The sequence below is a fragment of the Pseudorasbora parva genome, chromosome 12, assembly GCF_024679245.1.
Source record: "Pseudorasbora parva isolate DD20220531a chromosome 12, ASM2467924v1, whole genome shotgun sequence".
Taxonomy (NCBI): Eukaryota; Metazoa; Chordata; class Actinopteri; order Cypriniformes; family Gobionidae; genus Pseudorasbora; species Pseudorasbora parva.
The window spans coordinates 41,988,963-42,006,189 of record NC_090183.1 but is presented as its reverse complement, the minus strand read 5'-3'; the positions used below and the strand labels follow the sequence as shown (position 1 = coordinate 42,006,189).

General features: G+C 36.5%; 3 protein-coding genes across 3 annotated transcripts in view; 1 reads left to right on the top strand and 2 right to left on the bottom strand.

Moving 5' to 3' along the window:
- tubb1 (tubulin, beta 1 class VI) overlaps window positions 1-5,640 on the bottom strand; it is a 66,035-nt gene extending 60,395 nt beyond the window's left edge. Inside the window, exon 1 of the mRNA XM_067460366.1 lies at window positions 5,252-5,640. The gene's annotated coding sequence lies outside the window, so the exon portion shown is untranslated. The remainder of the gene's footprint in view (window positions 1-5,251) is intronic.
- On the top strand, window positions 1,144-11,397 carry nelfcd (negative elongation factor complex member C/D). The gene is made up of 15 exons (XM_067460364.1): window positions 1,144-1,298; window positions 2,008-2,120; window positions 3,871-3,980; window positions 5,784-5,893; window positions 6,480-6,587; window positions 6,680-6,832; window positions 6,921-7,051; window positions 7,148-7,313; window positions 8,233-8,367; window positions 8,465-8,604; window positions 9,052-9,166; window positions 9,289-9,384; window positions 9,459-9,599; window positions 9,807-9,936; window positions 11,083-11,397. Exons 1-15 carry the CDS (start codon window positions 1,242-1,244, stop codon window positions 11,115-11,117), a joined length of 1,740 nt encoding a protein of 579 aa, XP_067316465.1. The 5' UTR covers window positions 1,144-1,241; the 3' UTR covers window positions 11,118-11,397.
- Window positions 11,398-12,216: 819 nt separating this feature from the next.
- ctsz (cathepsin Z) lies at window positions 12,217-17,145 on the bottom strand. The gene is made up of 6 exons (XM_067460367.1): window positions 16,955-17,145; window positions 15,621-15,784; window positions 13,395-13,574; window positions 13,156-13,306; window positions 12,911-13,076; window positions 12,217-12,826 (listed from the first exon to the last, which is right to left on the bottom strand). Exons 1-6 carry the CDS (start codon window positions 17,071-17,073, stop codon window positions 12,701-12,703), a joined length of 906 nt encoding a protein of 301 aa, XP_067316468.1. The 5' UTR covers window positions 17,074-17,145; the 3' UTR covers window positions 12,217-12,700.
- Window positions 17,146-17,227: the final 82 nt, after the last annotated feature.

Here is a 17,227-nt window from a genome sequence, read left to right as displayed (position 1 = left end):
ATTTTCTATACATCTAAAACATCAGATATAAGTTTGACTACATTGTAGGTTATTTAGAGCCCATCCCTGCAACCCAATGTGCATACTATCCAATCTAAATGGTATTAAATATTACTAATGTCACATACTATTTAAGATGGATAGAGTGCCCATTGAGATGCAGGCAATGCATTTTTTTGTGTAGGAAGCAGTTTTTATTCAGTGTTTGCCACTCTCAGCTCGACATGGACTGCAGGGACACCTACTGGACTGGATGTGTTTCTCAACACTCACATTCAGAGCCATCTGCTGGAGAGATATCGACTACATCTGATATGATTGAAGAACGTCCTGAAGAACTTTATAAAGTGTAATAATATCACTTAATATAATGTCAAAGCCATTCACAATAATAATAAATTATATAAATCCCATTTAATTTATATTTTTGGTTGACCAAGTTCAAAATGTTTTATCTTCTTTGAGTACTTATACAAAAATGCTTATCCAAGTAGTCCCACTGCAAATGTATCGATGCCATAAACAGATTGTGTAAAACATTTATCTCTAAACTACACTTGCGTAAAGTTTCCATTGGTTTTGGTGACCAGAATGATTTCAAACAGCGCTACTCAAAATGGCTCTTCTGACAGTTCAGGAGTGTATAACACTCCCAGTGGGCGGCACACGATAAATGCAAGTAACTTTTGTTTGACAACGTTGTTTTCCTCCAGAGGGCGCTTGAGGAATCCTCCATTGGGTCACATTCAGCCGAACATTATTTGTATTTGTTTAAATAATCGTTTAAATCTCGCATACATTCAAATCACTTAATATTTGCGTCTGCAATCTCTATTTAAAAATAATGATAATCAATTCCTTAACCAGTAATAAAGGCCGACCTTGATTGGTCCAGCGTGAACAGCGCTGAAAAAAGTAACATATCACGTGACAATGCCGGGCTAGGGCAGCTTCAACACTGGATTTGACAATAATTCCACCTAAAAATGATGATATTGTATTTTTTTAATACATATTTATGAATAAAATTAAGCGTATGATGTATTATTATAATAGTACTTCCCATTTGAGATTGTTCACGACCAGTCTAATCTATATTGCAGTTTGTAGTTTCCTCCAGCCCAGTAGGTGACGCTATTCCGTTATCAAATTACGTATTATACACGCGCCGTTCGGTGTTCTTATACGTGTTTTGTAAACAGTCGCTTTTCTGTATAAAATAATTCAATTGATTCCCCTTCATGGACGAAGAATACTACAGCAATGTTGGAGAATGGGAGGGCCATGACGGCAATATGGTAGTTTAGCCACTCATCAATGATAAGTTACGATAAAATCAAGACTTGCTTTGAATATCATACCCTTACAAAACACTGTGGTTACACTATGTTTACTGTATTTGTATATCATGTTATTTATATCGAACTCCAATGTAAATAATGTTCAAATAATAACGTGGTACGGCGAAAATCCAGGTCACTACCATTATACCAAATAAAACTAGGTACATGGACCAAAATAGGGAATTACCATGGTACCGTCAAAAGAAAACGTTGCTAGTGCTGACGTAGATGTCTGTAAACACAATAGTAATCCAAATGATTAAATATTATATTTTAGTAACGATAATTAAAAGTTTAATTGTAATATGCACACGTAATATATGATAATGAGAACCATTGAAAGCTCGTTAAATAGCTTCAATAAAGGTATTCATAATGTACATTATAAAGCATTATATCTTTTCATAAGTAATTGTAACCAAAGGTAAAATGAGTTTTAATATCTGTAGATTCTGAAATTGTTTGTTTTTCATGTGTTTAATGCATTATACTTTCTAAAGATGTGTTCAATGAATAGATGGGTATCATGAGATATTACTAATGTATTATGCAGTGTATTACAAAGCATAATTACTGCATTAGAAATACTTGTATAATGCATTATACAAAAAGGCTTTAAGTAAAATGTTGCCAAAAGATGCTTAACAGTTTTCTACCGCTCCAGGAGGATGGATACGCAGATGCTGAAGCTGATGGAAAAGTTCAGGAGGATTGTCTGCAAAAGTTCTCTAGCAGAGACTACATAATGGAGCCCACCGTGTTTAACACCCTGAAAACGTAAGTCAGCCAAACGTAGAGAGGGTGATTTCTATAGACAAAACTTTGTCAGACATCCTGTCTTTGAGTGTAGGTGTATTTGTGTCCCTGTTTAAATGTATGTAGCTAAATGTATGGAAATGGTCATTAGTTATCATCTTAAACCATCTTAAACACGTCTTCGCTTTTTTTAAGAATGACTTCAGTGCCGTTCTTTGTTCTTTTCTCAGAGAAAAGCTTAACTCCAAGCCTTCCAGAGTCGCGGTCAAAGCTGATTCGAAAAATTTCTAGGCTAGGCATTCCTAGTAATGCCGACCAAGTCAATGTTGTGTGACTGTCTCAAGCCTTGTTCAATAAATTTAAATTTTATGAATTAAAAAAAAAGCATACAAATGTAAATAAACACCTAATTTTACAAGTGTCTATTTTTAGTAAATTACAATATTTATTTTCTTACATATCTTTCTAAAGGTGTCAGAATTTAATACATTTTTTCACTGAAAACCATGTCCTCCAGTGTGACATCCAATCCTGATTTTATATCTGACAATTCCACTGACAAGTTTAATTAGTTGAGGGACCCCATTCAATGTCATGTTACTGTGAAGTCCATGATATGTGCACATGGTAAGATTTTGTCTCATAATTATTCAAATATTTAACTTTTTTGGAACCATTATTAAAGTGTTAAGTTTGTTGTCTTAGGTGTATTCTTTCTAGATCCCACCATAGGACACCTTTTAGTAAAAAAGTTCAAAAATCTCTAAAGAATTAACAAAGTTAGTGATATTTTCTCAAACATCAGATTTCACACTACATAAAAGTGGTGTTTTCCAATTTGTCAACATATATAAGAACAACTAGATGTTGTACTGCATAATAAACACAAAAAGGGACACAGGGTGCAAAGCTCACTGTGGTTGATACAATTGCTAGTTATTTAAATTACAACAAGCAAAGGCTTTTGTGTGTGTGTTATTTTTATTGATTATACATCTGCCTTTAATACTATGCAGATATATTTACTCTTAGAACGTCTTTTGGTTTTGGGAATGAATGGAGTAATTGTTAATAGGATCAAAACATTTTTAAGAAATAGATCGCAATGAGTTTGTGCAAAATTTTATTTGTTCTCTGTTTATAATAATAAAAATTAGAATGCAGAGTGAAAATGATAAATTATACAAATATGCAGATGACATGTTGCATGTTTATGTAAACTCTGTATGAAGACCTGGTGTTAAAACAAGAAAAGCAAGTTTCTAATTGATAAATGTCAGTAAGACAAAATATATGATTTTGTCTACTCACAGCACCTAACAGAAATAATGTTATCTGATCAACCTGTTGAAATTGTGAAGACCTTTAAGTTTTTGGGAACTATGATTGACTGTAAATTGATGTGGATCTTATCTGTATGAAAACAAATCATGGGTTATTCCGGCTAAGGGAGAATTGGGGAGAATTTTGAGGGGAATTTTCTGGAAGTCAGGTTGCAAAGAGTTTATACTAGTTTAATTGAGAGGGTTTTAGGGTATAAAATAACTGTGCGGTTCTGATGAATTACGTCTGTAAATGAATTAAAATTAAACTGAATTACGAGAATGGCAAGTAAAAATCACAGGATCCAAGCAAAAGTCATTTGATCTATTAAATGAAATTGCTGCTCAGAGAAAAGCTTTGGCTACAACGAGACACACAACACACCCTTTGAATCATGCTTTTTAATTACTACCTAGACAATAAAGTAACTAACTAACTGTCTGTGCAGGTATTTCCAGGCAGGGGGTTCACCTGAGCATGTGATCCAGCTGCTCTCAGAGAACTACTCTGCTGTTGCACAGACGGTCAATCTACTCGCGGAGTGGCTCATCCAGATGGGTCAGTGAATATATTGCCCAACTATTCTATATAAATGCATTTATACTTGAATTTCTGCAAACCTCATGACACACCCTACTACAAGACTACTTCACACATTAGCAGAATATGGTTTTCAGTCCACTCCACACACAGTTTGATGTCATTCGCAGTGTTGGGAAAGTTATTTTTAAAAGTAATGCATTATAATATTCCGTTACTCCCTAAAAAAGTAAAAACATTTTTTTTTACTTTTTTTGTCGAAAGTAGTTACATTAACAAAACATTTTTTTTTTTTTTTAGGAAATGTAGGCCCTTTGACATCAAAAGTGAAATGAATAAGCCGCAGGCTTAAATAAATGCAAATTCAAGCCTGTACCCTTGAGATCATAGTTTAAAAAAGACTTTCAGTTGTTCTGCCATTCTGGATTGAAGAAGAATAGGATGCAGAAGAAAGTTCAACATGCTTACTTCAGCAATAATTATTTAAAAAAGGAAAGAAACACAAATGTGAAGTTTATCTAAAGTCATTTTTGCTTATTAGTATGGTTGAAGTGGATTATCGAAGGTCAGCAGTTAATCAAGTACGATTAAACGCATAACATATTTGTGTAATTATATTAATATTTACTTATTGCAGGTTTGTGTAATATTCTAAGATTTAATTTCACTCTTTTTATTTTATTTGGAGTAATACTGAATCTGTGAGATGAGTAGATGCCTTTATTCTAAAACTACAATAATCATCATGTTCATTTAGTGAACACAAAACAAAGTAACTTGAGTTACTTATTTGAAAAAGTAACTCAGATATTTTTTTGTAAATTTAAAAGTACGTTAGTTAGTTACTTGAAAAAAGTAATAATTTTAAAAATGCATAGTTTTCTTTTTTGTGTGAACTATCCATTTAATCCTGATTTCTGTCAACATGAGGACAGGAGAGCTGTAGGTCAATAAATGGAAAACAACGTATCTTGCGTTACTTAAGTTATATGAAAAAGTAACAGATATTTTGTTGTACATTTAAAAATAATGTGTTGCTTTACTAGTTACTTGAAATAAGGAATCTGATAACGTAACGTAAGTTACTGTAATGCCTCGCACCCAACACTGGTCGTTCGGTTAACGAGTGATAACGAAACTTGATAACTTAACGTGAATAACATCCTGCTGTGTGAACGGGACCGTACTGTACTGAACAGTATAAAAGTAACGTTATTTGTCTGTCACGTCATACAGTGCGAGAGAGCCGCGTGTGTTTCGTGTTTTCATGTGTGCTTTCGGTAACTTACAGAGATGTAGATATAAGCTGCATGTTATCTGGTTTTAAATCCAGTCAGTTTTGTCCACCGAGTCTGCTCTCGTCAGGTTTGTTGTCAAAACTGCTCTGCTTCCACGCAGAAATAATAGCCGCTGTCGGACGGTATAAATTAACGGATGATCTCGAGCTTTGATTGGACGCGTGACACTGTCACCATGGTTACGTGTGATGTTCACTGCTAAGGCGGGAAAAGAAAAGTAGCGGGTTAAAACTGTGTATAAAGTGTGAACATGAAATCTTTTTAATGTATTTTTTGATGATTAAGCCACATGTATTTTGTCTATTCATTTTTCTCTTTGTTAATACTGTTTGTTTTTTTAGTTTATATGCGTTTTTGTTATGCTGCTATTTTTGGAACTTTGTAATTGTATTAAGATTGTTCTTATACCTGTTGACTGGCTTTCTGTTTGTACTTATAAGCATAATAAAAAAAAAACTGTGAACATGACACATCTATTATTAAAAGTCTGTCAGCATCTGTAAACACTGTGTCTCCTTTGCAGGTGTTGAGCCCGCACAGGTGCAGGAGCGTGTAGAGAATCATTTAAAGAGTCTATTGATCAAACACTTTGACCCTCAGAAAGCCGATTCTATCTTCACTGTTGAGGGAGAGGTGAGAGTTTATCATATTCACATCAAAGTTGACAAGAAATGAAATTTCATGATATTATTTTGTAAATGCATGTTATAGATCTTATTGTTAATTATTCAGTAACAACCACATCTTAAAATCTAATCAACAACCGATGCATGAGTCCAAGTCCCCAGGCCAACTTCTCTTTTTTTAATCACCCATTATTACACAGAAGGGCTTTACACATAATTAACCCTGGGTCATTCTAAATCCTGGGTAAACAGAATCCTAGGTTATCTTGCTTCACATTTCACATTGGTCATAATTAACCCAGGTTAACAATTAATCCTGTGTATTCTTAAACTGGTGTTTCACATTGTACATTCCTAAACCCGCTCTTATTTGTATATTTGCCGTGTCAGTGTCATTGATCGGATGAACGCAGCACGACCTGTTTACAAAAAAGCTATAGCGTTGCATGTCCAGTCTGTCCACCTATTGTCGAGTCATGCCGACTATACTACTATCAAGTTTAATCTAAATGGACACTTCAGACTATAAAGGTAGGATTGAAGCGGTTTCTTCTTCACTCAAATTGTCAACTTTTCTGCCAACCTTGCTCCAGACACCAGCATGGCTGGAGCAGATGATAGCACACACAACATGGAGAGATCTCTTCTACAAACTGGCTGAGGCTCATCCAGACTGTCTGATGCTCAACTTCACTGTCAAGGTAAAAGAAAAGTGTGAGTTAAAGATGTTCAAATTGCTGGAATGGGTTTATGTAGCGGTAATACATTTCTTGTTTGTGTATGTTGTGCGCAGTTGATTTCAGATGCAGGATACCAAGGAGAGATCACAAGCGTGTCCACAGCCTGCCAACAGTTGGAGGTTTTCTCCAGAGTCCTACGAACTTCTCTCGCCACACTACTGGATGGAGGAGAGCAGAACCTGGAGAAAAATCTGCCTGAATTTGCCGTGAGCATTGCAAACTCTTTGAGGCCACTGTATTGTTTATGATCATATTTCTATAATCAGATCTCATATTTGTGTGTGTTTTGAGCAGAAGATGGTGTGTCATGGTGAGCACACATACTTGTTTGCTCAGGCCATGATGTCTATCCTCGCTCAGGAGGAACAGGGTGGATCTGCAATGCGGAGAATTGGACAGGAAGTACAGAAATATGCCCATGAGAGGTGCATTTTGTGTTGCAAAAGTAGTTTGATCTGCCGTATTGGTCTTCTAGTTAATAACAACAATGTTATTGATTTGTTTGCTACCGGTATATCTAGGGGGCACGATGCCAGTCAGATCACATTAGCGCTGGGCACAGCTGCTGCATACCCTCGTGCATGCCAGGCTCTTGGTGCCATGCTGTCCAAAGGGGCTCTGAACCCAGCAGACATCACAGTCCTATTCAAGATGTTCAGTAGCATGGATCCACCTCCTGTAGAGCTGGTCAGAATCTACATTTACATTTATGCAATTAGCAGATGCTTTTAACCCAAGTGACTAACTACAGAGAAACATAAACCAATATGTATGGTATAAAAGTACCAGGTTTATTAGAAAGCTAGATTAGGAAACAAGCAAGAGCAAAGGAGAAATGCAGAGAAGAACAATCCTTAATACTTCTTGTTCTAACCCATTGTATATTCATGTTTCAAGGAATTGTTCATCCAAAAATTTAAATTCTGTCAATTGATCTCATGTCGTTCCAAACCCATAAGACTTTTATTCTTCTTTGAAACACAAAATGAAGATATTTTAATGGAATTAGAGAACTTTCGGTCCATCCATTGAAAGTCTATTCACCCAAACCTCTGACACTTCAAAACATTCATAAAGAGATCGTAAAAGAAATCCATGACTCGAACAGTTTTATCCAAGTCCTCTGAAGAGATATGATCACTTTACATGAGGACTAGATTTAATTTAGGCTTATGTTTACATATAAACATTGATCAGCTAACAGACGCTCAATAATACTGTATTTGCTTGACATGATCAAAGTTTATATGTGAATTAAAGCCTAAATGAAATGTTTATCATATAAAGTGTGTCTCTTCAGGCTTGAATTAAACATATGGATTTCTTTTACTATCTCTTTATGAATGAACATGTTGAAGTGTTTTGGGTGAATAGACTTTCGATGGAGAGACAGAAATATCTTACCATTGAAAGCATCTTTATTTGTCTTCCAAAGTTGTGTGGATTTGGAGCGGCGATGACATAATTTTCATTATGTTTTCAAGTTAAGAAAATGCTCACAAATCTATTATATTCTAACACTTTATTTCTAGTTTAACAAAACCCTACAGACAAGTGTATTGACTAAACCAATGTTAATTAAACTGCTCTTTTTCTCACCGTGTAGATCCGAGTTCCTGCCTTTTTGGATCTGTTCATGCTATCGCTATTTAAACCCGGAGCTAAAATCAACCAGGACCACAAGCACAAATACATCCACATCTTAGCGTATGCCGCTAGTGTTGTGGAAACATGGAAAAAGGTGTGTAAATAACACATCTATTTGAAAACATATTTGTCAGGCCATTTATTTTCCAGAAATGTTTTGGTGGATTACATAAACTGACTCTTAATTCTAGAACAAGCGTGTGAATATAAATAAGGATGAGCTGAAGTCCACCTCAAAGGCCATTGAGACGGTTCATAATCTCTGCTGCAATGAGAACAAGGGAGCTACTGAGCTAGTGGCAGAACTCAGCACATTATACCAGTGCATAAGGTATGAACAAACTAATGTATCTTTACAGAGATAGTTCATCCAAAAATGTTAATTGTTCATTTCCCATCATCATAATTTACTCACCCTCAAGTTGTTCCAAACCTTTATGAGTTTTCTTCTTATTTTGAAGATATTTTGAAGAATGTCAGAAACCAAACAGTTGATAGACCCCATTTAATTAAATTGCTATGGAGGTAAATGGGGTTCATTTTTGGGTTAACTATCACTTTAATGCTTGTGCATGTAAAAACCGATGCAAGCTGTACAGATAGAGAGTGTTTGTAGTGTCATTGCACCTATGATTTTCATCATCTGCATGTGGGAAGTGTACGTAATATTTTGGGAAGTTGCCATGTTCTGACATGTGATATATATTACCATATAAAAATGTGGGGTCAGTAATATTCTCTTATGCTCAAATATTGATATTTCTGTGTTTTTGTGCAGGTTTTCAGTGGTAGCTATGGGAGTACTGAAATGGGTTGACTGGACAGTGTCTGAGCCTCGTTACTTCCAGTTACAGACAGACCACACTCCTGTCCATCTAGCACTGCTGGATGAGGTAACCCTAACCTCCATGTCAAATTAGCATATTTGGGTTTAAACATACTAACAAGATACCAACTGGTCACTACCCACACCGTTATTGTGAAGATACTGATTTGACATATCTTTATTTCTCAGATCAGCACATGCCATCCGCTCCTCCATCCTCAGGTGTTGCAGTTGCTCATCAAACTGTTTGAGACAGAGCACTCACAGCTTGACGTCATGGAGCAGGTTTGTAAGAGACAGACTGCAGAAACTCCAGCACTCAAATTCATAGTTAAATTCTGACTGTCATGTTATTTTAGCTGGAGCTCAAGAAGACCTTATTGGACCGTATGGTTCACCTGTTGAGTCGAGGTTATGTCCTTCCAGTGGTCAGCTACATCCGCAAATGTCTGGAGAAGCTGAATACAGATATTTCACTCATCAGATACTTTGTCACAGAGGTGAAGCTCAGGCCATTTCCTAATAGAGTGCTTGATGACAGTCTTTGAACGAAACGTTGCCACTTTTAATCTTTTCTAAATAAAGGGAGAATAACAGTGTGCAGATCTTCTCTGTATTATCTAATTTCTTAATAGATGACACCGAGTGCTTTATTCATTCACTGGCAGTTCTCTGAAATCTTCTTGCCCCTCTTTTATTTTGGACAGGTTTTAGATGTGATAACACCTCCATATACCTCAGACTTCGTCCAGCTGTTTTTGCCCATCCTTGAGAACGACAGCATAGCGGGAACAATCCGCACTGAGGGAGAACATGACCCTGTAGCTGAGTTCATTGGTAAGTTGTCCACAGTTTCTTTTAAACGAAAATATGATTTATGAGATTTAAATGTACCATGAATTTTTTTTATTCTAGTTCCTTTTTTAAAGTAGCTTTTAACTCTTTCCCCTCCATCGGTTTTGTAAAAAATGTTGATAGCCAGCACTAGCATTTTTTATAATTTTCAAAAAACTTTCATGGCCCCCAGAATATTTTCTTGCATCTTCTATTGCCTATTTCTGCTTCTTCTTCATCTGTGTTTTGATCTGGAGATTCTGTACTCTTTGAGCAGAAGCGTAAAAACATGGATTGGCAGTTCATAAATTAAATTAAAATTCCATCAATTGCGGGAAAAGGGTAAAGGGAGCATAATTTCATCAAGAGCACATTTTAAACCCTGTTCCTGTCCTGCAGAGTGTAGCTCCAACCAGCTCTAAAACACCTGCCTGGGCTGCGTTCCACTCCAGATTTGTATGCCCTTCACTCACTAACTTCCCTTCATCTCATGGACTTAGATGTGCATCATTGCTTATGTTGCACAAGTGCCCACTACTGGCTCGTGCATAAGGTTTAAATGAAATGCACAAAGAACTTGAAAGTCACTATGGAGCTGAATTTATTTAAACCCCTTTTTTACTTATGAATTTGTTTTTCCATTGTATATACGAAGTTGTTGGGAAAAATATATAAAATCCTATAGCTATATGAGTTGGAGAAAAATAAAATGACAAAAAACGGAATAAAACATGTCAATAGTAACATTGACAAGTATTATCCAATTAAATCTCAACATAATATACACTATTATGCAATTAATTCTTAAAATAATATATCACACTATACAGCTAAGTGTGTTCTGCTGTGATGTCAGAATCAAGTTCGGAGTGAGGCCTATCCACATAAACTTCCCTTGCCCACTCGACAAAGTGGAATTAATTTTAAAAAAATGGTAACCGGGATTCCCCTGACGGGAAGTGCTTAGGGAAGTTTGCGAGTGTATGTCTACAAGCGAAGTGGAAAACACGCTTGTTATTAGCTAGTTCAGGTTTAACTAGGGATGGACCATGGCCCACCAGGAATTGATCTAGAGAAACCATGATTCACATGCAATTCAGAATTATGCAGATTTATACCTGCTTACTAATCTCCAATTTTGTGTTGTAGCTCACTGCAAATCCAACTTTATCATGATGAACTAATACAATTAGAAATTGGTGGGACGTTTGAAAAGGATCCACTCAGACCGGAGAGCTCTTCATGGACGGACAGCCGATTACAGTGTACATAACTTTTGTGTTGACCCTTTTTAAAGAAAATATTGACTTGAATGCTGAACTTTGAATGTGTGTATTGAGGTCATAACCTTTAGAGCCTCTATTTTGCTTTGAAACAAGTTGTGATGTTGGTTTTCCTTTTTGTATATTGAAATATCTTTTTTTATTAAATTCACTCAGTTTGTTGAATTCACTGAGCTCCTGAGAGCGGCACATTATTTCATAAATGTTTGTAGAAGCGTCTGCATGCCTAGTGCTTGATTTATACACCTGTGGCCATGGAAGTGATTGGATCACCTGAATTCAATTATTTGGAGGGTGTCCCAATACTTGTGGCAATATAGTGCATCATGGTTGATGTAAATGACTGTTAATTTGAGGGGCAGCTTTACTGTTGCATGTTTCTTCAAAATATTTCCAAACTTAAAAAATAAAATATACATATTTATTTTTTAAATGGAATAAAGGGCTAATCAAATTCTAATCTTGAATCAAAGGCCCAAAACATTTTTTTAAACTAAAGTTGTAGTCCTTGGATGTTGTAACTGACAATGAAAACAGACACAGTTTAGATGTTGGTCATTTGGCCTGATGTACCATTCATTTTAAACTAAAACAATAACAGAAAATTTGTCTGGCTATCAGCAGACCAAGCTCAATTTAAGATTGAACATTGGTCTGTGGAGTCTGCTCTGTATTTTCTACTGCACAAGAGGAGTGATCAACTGGCATTATTTAAATTACTCTGTACACAATTGGATAGTCCTGAACCAATCAGACCACAAGAGGCGTGATCAATGGGCACCGACTCATCGCTTCTCTATCCGTCATCGTGTTAAACCTGCCAAAAATGCGCACCAGGTGGATAAGCCAGTCTGTGATTGGTTCCCACAAAAGTGTAAAATAAGCAGTAAAAATTAATGTACAGGTTTTCAGAGTTGCCGGACGACTCAAATCGCAGGCAGATCAGGCTGGGTTAACCTAGTCTAACAGCAAATAATAACAGAATTAAAATAACAAGGAGTAAAACCTGATAAGACTTTTATTGAGTGTGATTGAAAACAGTGCAGTGATTATACCTAGCCATGGCTTCACATGTTGACATGGTTTGACATGTGCATTAAAGCAAATAAAGAATCAAACTCTGTACTTTTGCTTTTAATAAACCAAAGCAAACCTAGGCACATATCGGCATACAAGTCATTAAAACATAATTTGTCCTTTTTTAAATTTTAAAATGTCCTAAAATGTGAAATGTCCTAGTATAAAAAACAACAATGGATGCTTTTCCCTTTGTGTTCATTAAGTGGTGTAAAAAACCATTTGGAAAAAAAAGAACAAATCTGTACAATTTCTAATAAATCATTCCTGAGATCTTCATTAAAAACTAAAACAACCAAACCTCTGCATCTGGGGTGGCATCAGAACATCATTCTTGCCCTGGATATAAATGCCCTCTTGAGGTTGAAGACTGCAATCTTTCTCTATGAAAAACATATCACAGACATCTACAGGTAGTTCTTGGGTAAGATGGGGTCTCCGTACATGCAGTCCTCTTCAATGGCGAGATTGTACTGACTCCCACTGCCGCCCTTGTATGCACTGGTGACTATTCTGAGCCAGCCTTTCTCCCCCTAAACAACAAAACAGGAGGACATACATTCATCATCTTAATTTGTGTGTAGAGATTTACCCACAACTTTTCAGGTTTTGCTTACCCATGGCTCTCCCCAAGAGTTACGGACGACCCAGTATTCCACTCCACTCTCATCAACACCCCAACCAGCTACAGATACAATGTGGTTTATATAGGGATCCTGATTGTACTCTGAATACAAGCCACCAGTGTACGCATCAAGCTTGTCTGTTGCCATGATCCCACAACTACAAAGGCAGAGAGTCAAAGTGTCAAATGTCTGAATGTTGGTTCACCAAAAAAATCTAACTAACCCAGTCTGTATACCTGATGGGTCCTCCAGAATAGATCTCGGCTTTCATCTTGTCCAGTCCACTGACTGAACCATAGTCTCCAACTTTCCAGAGAGTGAAGTTCTTTACAACATTGCACACGCCAAAGGTTGTGCAGGTTCCACACTGATTAAAGAAGTTACAGTCTGGAGAAAAAAAAAATCAGAAATGCACATTCAATTATAACTGCATATCTAATCGAGCAAGATGCTCACCAGACAAAAAATGTTTTACCCTGATCCTTGGCCTGGTAGTTGTTGCAGGTTTCATCAGGAATGCCTTTAGTGTTTGCATATTGCCACACGCCAGAATGATCTCCACCGTGGCAGGAACCCGCGTCGCCACAGTCAATCACGTTCTGGACAGAGAGATAGGCGGACGGCCATGCTGCTTTCCGCTTGATGTTGATACGGTCTAAAAGAAAAGAAAAATCAAGTCACTAAGCTTTTTTTTTATACAGCAAAGGGTCAGTAAAAACACAGAAAATAAACAGATGTTTCACCTTCAAAACATTTTTATATATATATATATATATATATATATATATATATATATACATTTTTGATAATTTTATTTATTTATTGCATTTTATTTTTCAAGGCTGTTACCAAAATGACAGAGCCCCGCACATTAATTAAACAAACAAATAAATATATATATATATATATATATATATATATATATATATATATATATATATATATATATATATATATATATATATATTATATATATATAGTGGCCATGAATTAAGAATTAATTCCCTCGCTTTAATAAATCACGACCACGTTCTAACTCATTTTCTCATTTTGATTTAAGTAAAACAATGGATCAAATTATTACAACATAGCCAGGATTTATTAAAATTTGGAAATAAATTCTTAATTTGTGGCTCAATTGCACAACTAAAACGAGGGAATTAATTAATAAACCAAGGGAATTCATTCTTAAAGGTGCACTGTGTGAATTTTAGCGGCATCTAGGTTGGGAATTGCAACCGCTCACCGCTCACCCCTCCCTTTTGAAGCTAAGGTGGCCGACACAAATGTCGTTGTCTAAAAGAGCAGAGAGTAGCTAGCGCTCTGTAGAGCAGTTTGTCCATTCAGGGCTACTTTAGAAAAATGTAAGAGGTTAACTGTAAGAGGACTCGCCGTGTATGTAGATAGAAATGGTTCATTCAGAGGTAATAACAGCATAACGCTTCATTATGTAAGGTCTTTTTTACACCACTGAAAACATAGTTATGTATATTATATTGCATTTCTGTAAAAAGATCCTTTTTAAGAAATATTACACACTACACCTTTAATTTAGTATATTTCCCCCCAGCTTGCCATGTGCAGTGCTGCGTCCTACCTACTATTGATGGTTGGTTAATATGTAATAGTTGATCTAACATATACTTGAAAGTTTGTGTGTATTTTCAGTCATTTTAGTCAGATGCATTTGCATTGTGACTATGCCTCAGAATGTAATCAACTCTGTGAATAGAAACTGATGGGTGTGAATAACAAAGAAACAGCATTTCTCAGAAAAGATTGCAGGTTATGTCCATCTCCTGTGGGAGGTCCTAAGAGTTTACCATTGTTTGTAGCCCATTAGTCTTTGAGTTAAGATACTTTGAAGGTTAAGATACTTTGAAGGCCAACACGCTAAAATATCTGCTGAAGAACTGTGCTACACTTCTACCTTCAGTAAATACTTCTCCCCATAATGAACTTTGGTCAAGCGTACTTATTTTATGTATTAGAGCAATCCAATATATTGGCGAGCCTCTAAACAATCGCTCGGCAAAATCTTAACATACTCCACACTATTGTGGAAAGTTTTAGTAAAGCTTGATTAAGAGGAAGTGGCATGTTCACAAATAAACCCAACTGGTTGATCTCAAACATGCAGAAACTTGCAGATCAGGAAAATACCTTTAAGTCATAACTGCAGATCAGGTGAGAGTCAGGTAGTAGGCAGAACATAAATAAAATGGCATAAATATCATAACTGCATATGACAGATCCAGGCTATTGCACTCCAAATGATTAAACAACCGTATAATTTTCTGTACTATAACCTTATGTCATTCTGTGCTTTGCCTGGATGTGACCAAAATAGGGTTATGAGGCTATAATAAGGCTGGTAATGTACCTGTGCTGTCTTCAAGTACTCACCCTCATGAGAATCCCATTAGATTCTCTTTTTTATGGGAAAAACTAGCCAGGGTATTTTGCTAAATATTTCCTTTTTTGAGTCAGAGGAACTTTATTAGATAAAAACAGCTGACAGCCATCCTGAATGTCTGATGAAGCCTGTATTTTTTTTTTTTTAACAAAGTTACTTTATTTCTTCTTGAGTGAGTGCTGAACCTTTTCTCCAATCACCTTTTAGTTGCACCTCCTTTTCAGCTGGTTGAGCACCCCTTACACACACACACACACACACCTTTTGAACAACATTTTCCCTCACCTGCAAAAGCACTAGTACTTCCATGTGCCCAGCACGAGCCGCAGTACTGGGGTATGTGTTGGTTCCGTGTGGTGCTGACGTAGTTGACGCCGTCTATGTTTCTCCAGTCCCATACTTTAGGGAGGTCTTTTAAATTCATATACTCATAAGGACGTGGTCCAGTCCTGAAGAGTACAAGAAAAAGTTAGTCCTGTCCTCTGTATACTCTTCACTGAACACAAAACCACTGAAAGGGCATTCACAGCAAGCAGCAAGGGGCCATGTAGGAAAAACCAGCAAAAAACCTCATGCACAGGCCATCTGTTCTTCAGTTAACAACCAAAAATGGGAAATGAACCTTGAGGGCATGACATCTATAATTATTAAAGAAACAGGTGTCAAACGGTCTCATGATGGCTACCTTTTCACCACTCTGCTGTGTTTTTCTCTTAATAATTTCATGTGCCGAATTGCCATGACGTGAGCAGCCTGTAGTACACTGGGTGACAATTGAGCCAAAAAATTAAAAAGAGATGATCAAATAATGGGAACTCTAATTCATGCATTACACTGGAAATCAAAATGATCCATATGAGTGCATTGCATTGTGGGATACAGTATGCTGTGGTCAAAAGTGTGAAATTCACATAATTATGTTATAATATCTAACAGGTCCTAGAGCACAAGATTAAAGGGATACTTCCTCGCCCTTATGTTGTTCCATATCTGTATGAGTTTCTTTCTTCTGTTGAATGCAAAAGAAGATATTTTGAAGAATGATGGTAACCAAATATTTAATGAAAGCCACTGACTTCCATAATAGGGTGGGAAAAAGGCTTCTGATTACCAACATTCTTCATAATATCTTCTTTTACGTTCAATGGAAGAAAGAAACTTTGGAACTTGAGGGTGAGTAAATGACAGAATGTTTCTTTTTGGGTAAACAATCCCGCTATGCCAAGCACAACAGGAAATAACCCTACATTAGCATTTAAAAAAGTACAGGAAATAATTTCAAAATATTTGCATACAGTAACTGCAACAGTTGTTTTCTTACAAACATAGGAGACACAGAACAAAAAAAATAGTAATTTATTTTCACCTCTTTTACGACAGGTTTCAAAAGTTTGTTCAAAGTATGTTCAGCATTCATAGACAGTGTGTTAAGTTACTCGCTAGTGAGTAGCCTAGCGGAACAAACCAAACATATCCAAAACTGCTGCCTAGGTATCCACTAGGCAGCTCACTAGATTTCGAGACACAGCCCTAGTGTCGGATTTCTTGCACTACTCAGGCATACAAATCATATCCTACGTAAGTTTGATAAAGGTTAGAAAAATGATGGTCTCTCATACTTCACTCCTTGTAGGTTTCTCCTCGGCTGGGGTCTGTAGCAGGGCTCCTTCTCATTAAAATACCGTCCGGCGAAAACAGCCGACAGAGTAAACAGATAAAAGAGCAGCACGCGAGCCATGTTGAATCTCAGGCGGTCATATGATCGTCACATGCATCTGCACTGCGGATTTATTCTTCGTGTGCCCGGCCCCGGAGGCGTGGAGGGATATCGAAACTAACTATCGTATTGGGCATCGCCTAACGAAAACTACTTTATAAGTAGTCTTATAAGT

Excerpts from the sequence above, each read along its gene's own strand:
- ctsz (XM_067460367.1), bottom strand. The coding sequence starts at position 17,073 with ATGGCTCGCGTGCTGCTCTTTTATCTGTTTACTCTGTCGGCTGTTTTC. Across the intron at positions 13,575-15,620 it reads AAGTACTAGTGCTTTTGCAG|ACCGTATCAACATCAAGCGG; the intron begins GTGAGGGAAAAT and ends CTTTTCTTTTAG. Across the intron at positions 12,827-12,910 it reads ACTCTTGGGGAGAGCCATGG|GGGGAGAAAGGCTGGCTCAG; the intron begins GTAAGCAAAACC and ends TTTGTTGTTTAG.
- nelfcd (XM_067460364.1), top strand. The coding sequence starts at position 1,242 with ATGGACGAAGAATACTACAGCAATGTTGGAGAATGGGAGGGCCATGAC. Across the intron at positions 8,605-9,051 it reads ACATTATACCAGTGCATAAG|GTTTTCAGTGGTAGCTATGG; the intron begins GTATGAACAAAC and ends GTTTTTGTGCAG. Across the intron at positions 9,167-9,288 it reads ATCTAGCACTGCTGGATGAG|ATCAGCACATGCCATCCGCT; the intron begins GTAACCCTAACC and ends TTTATTTCTCAG.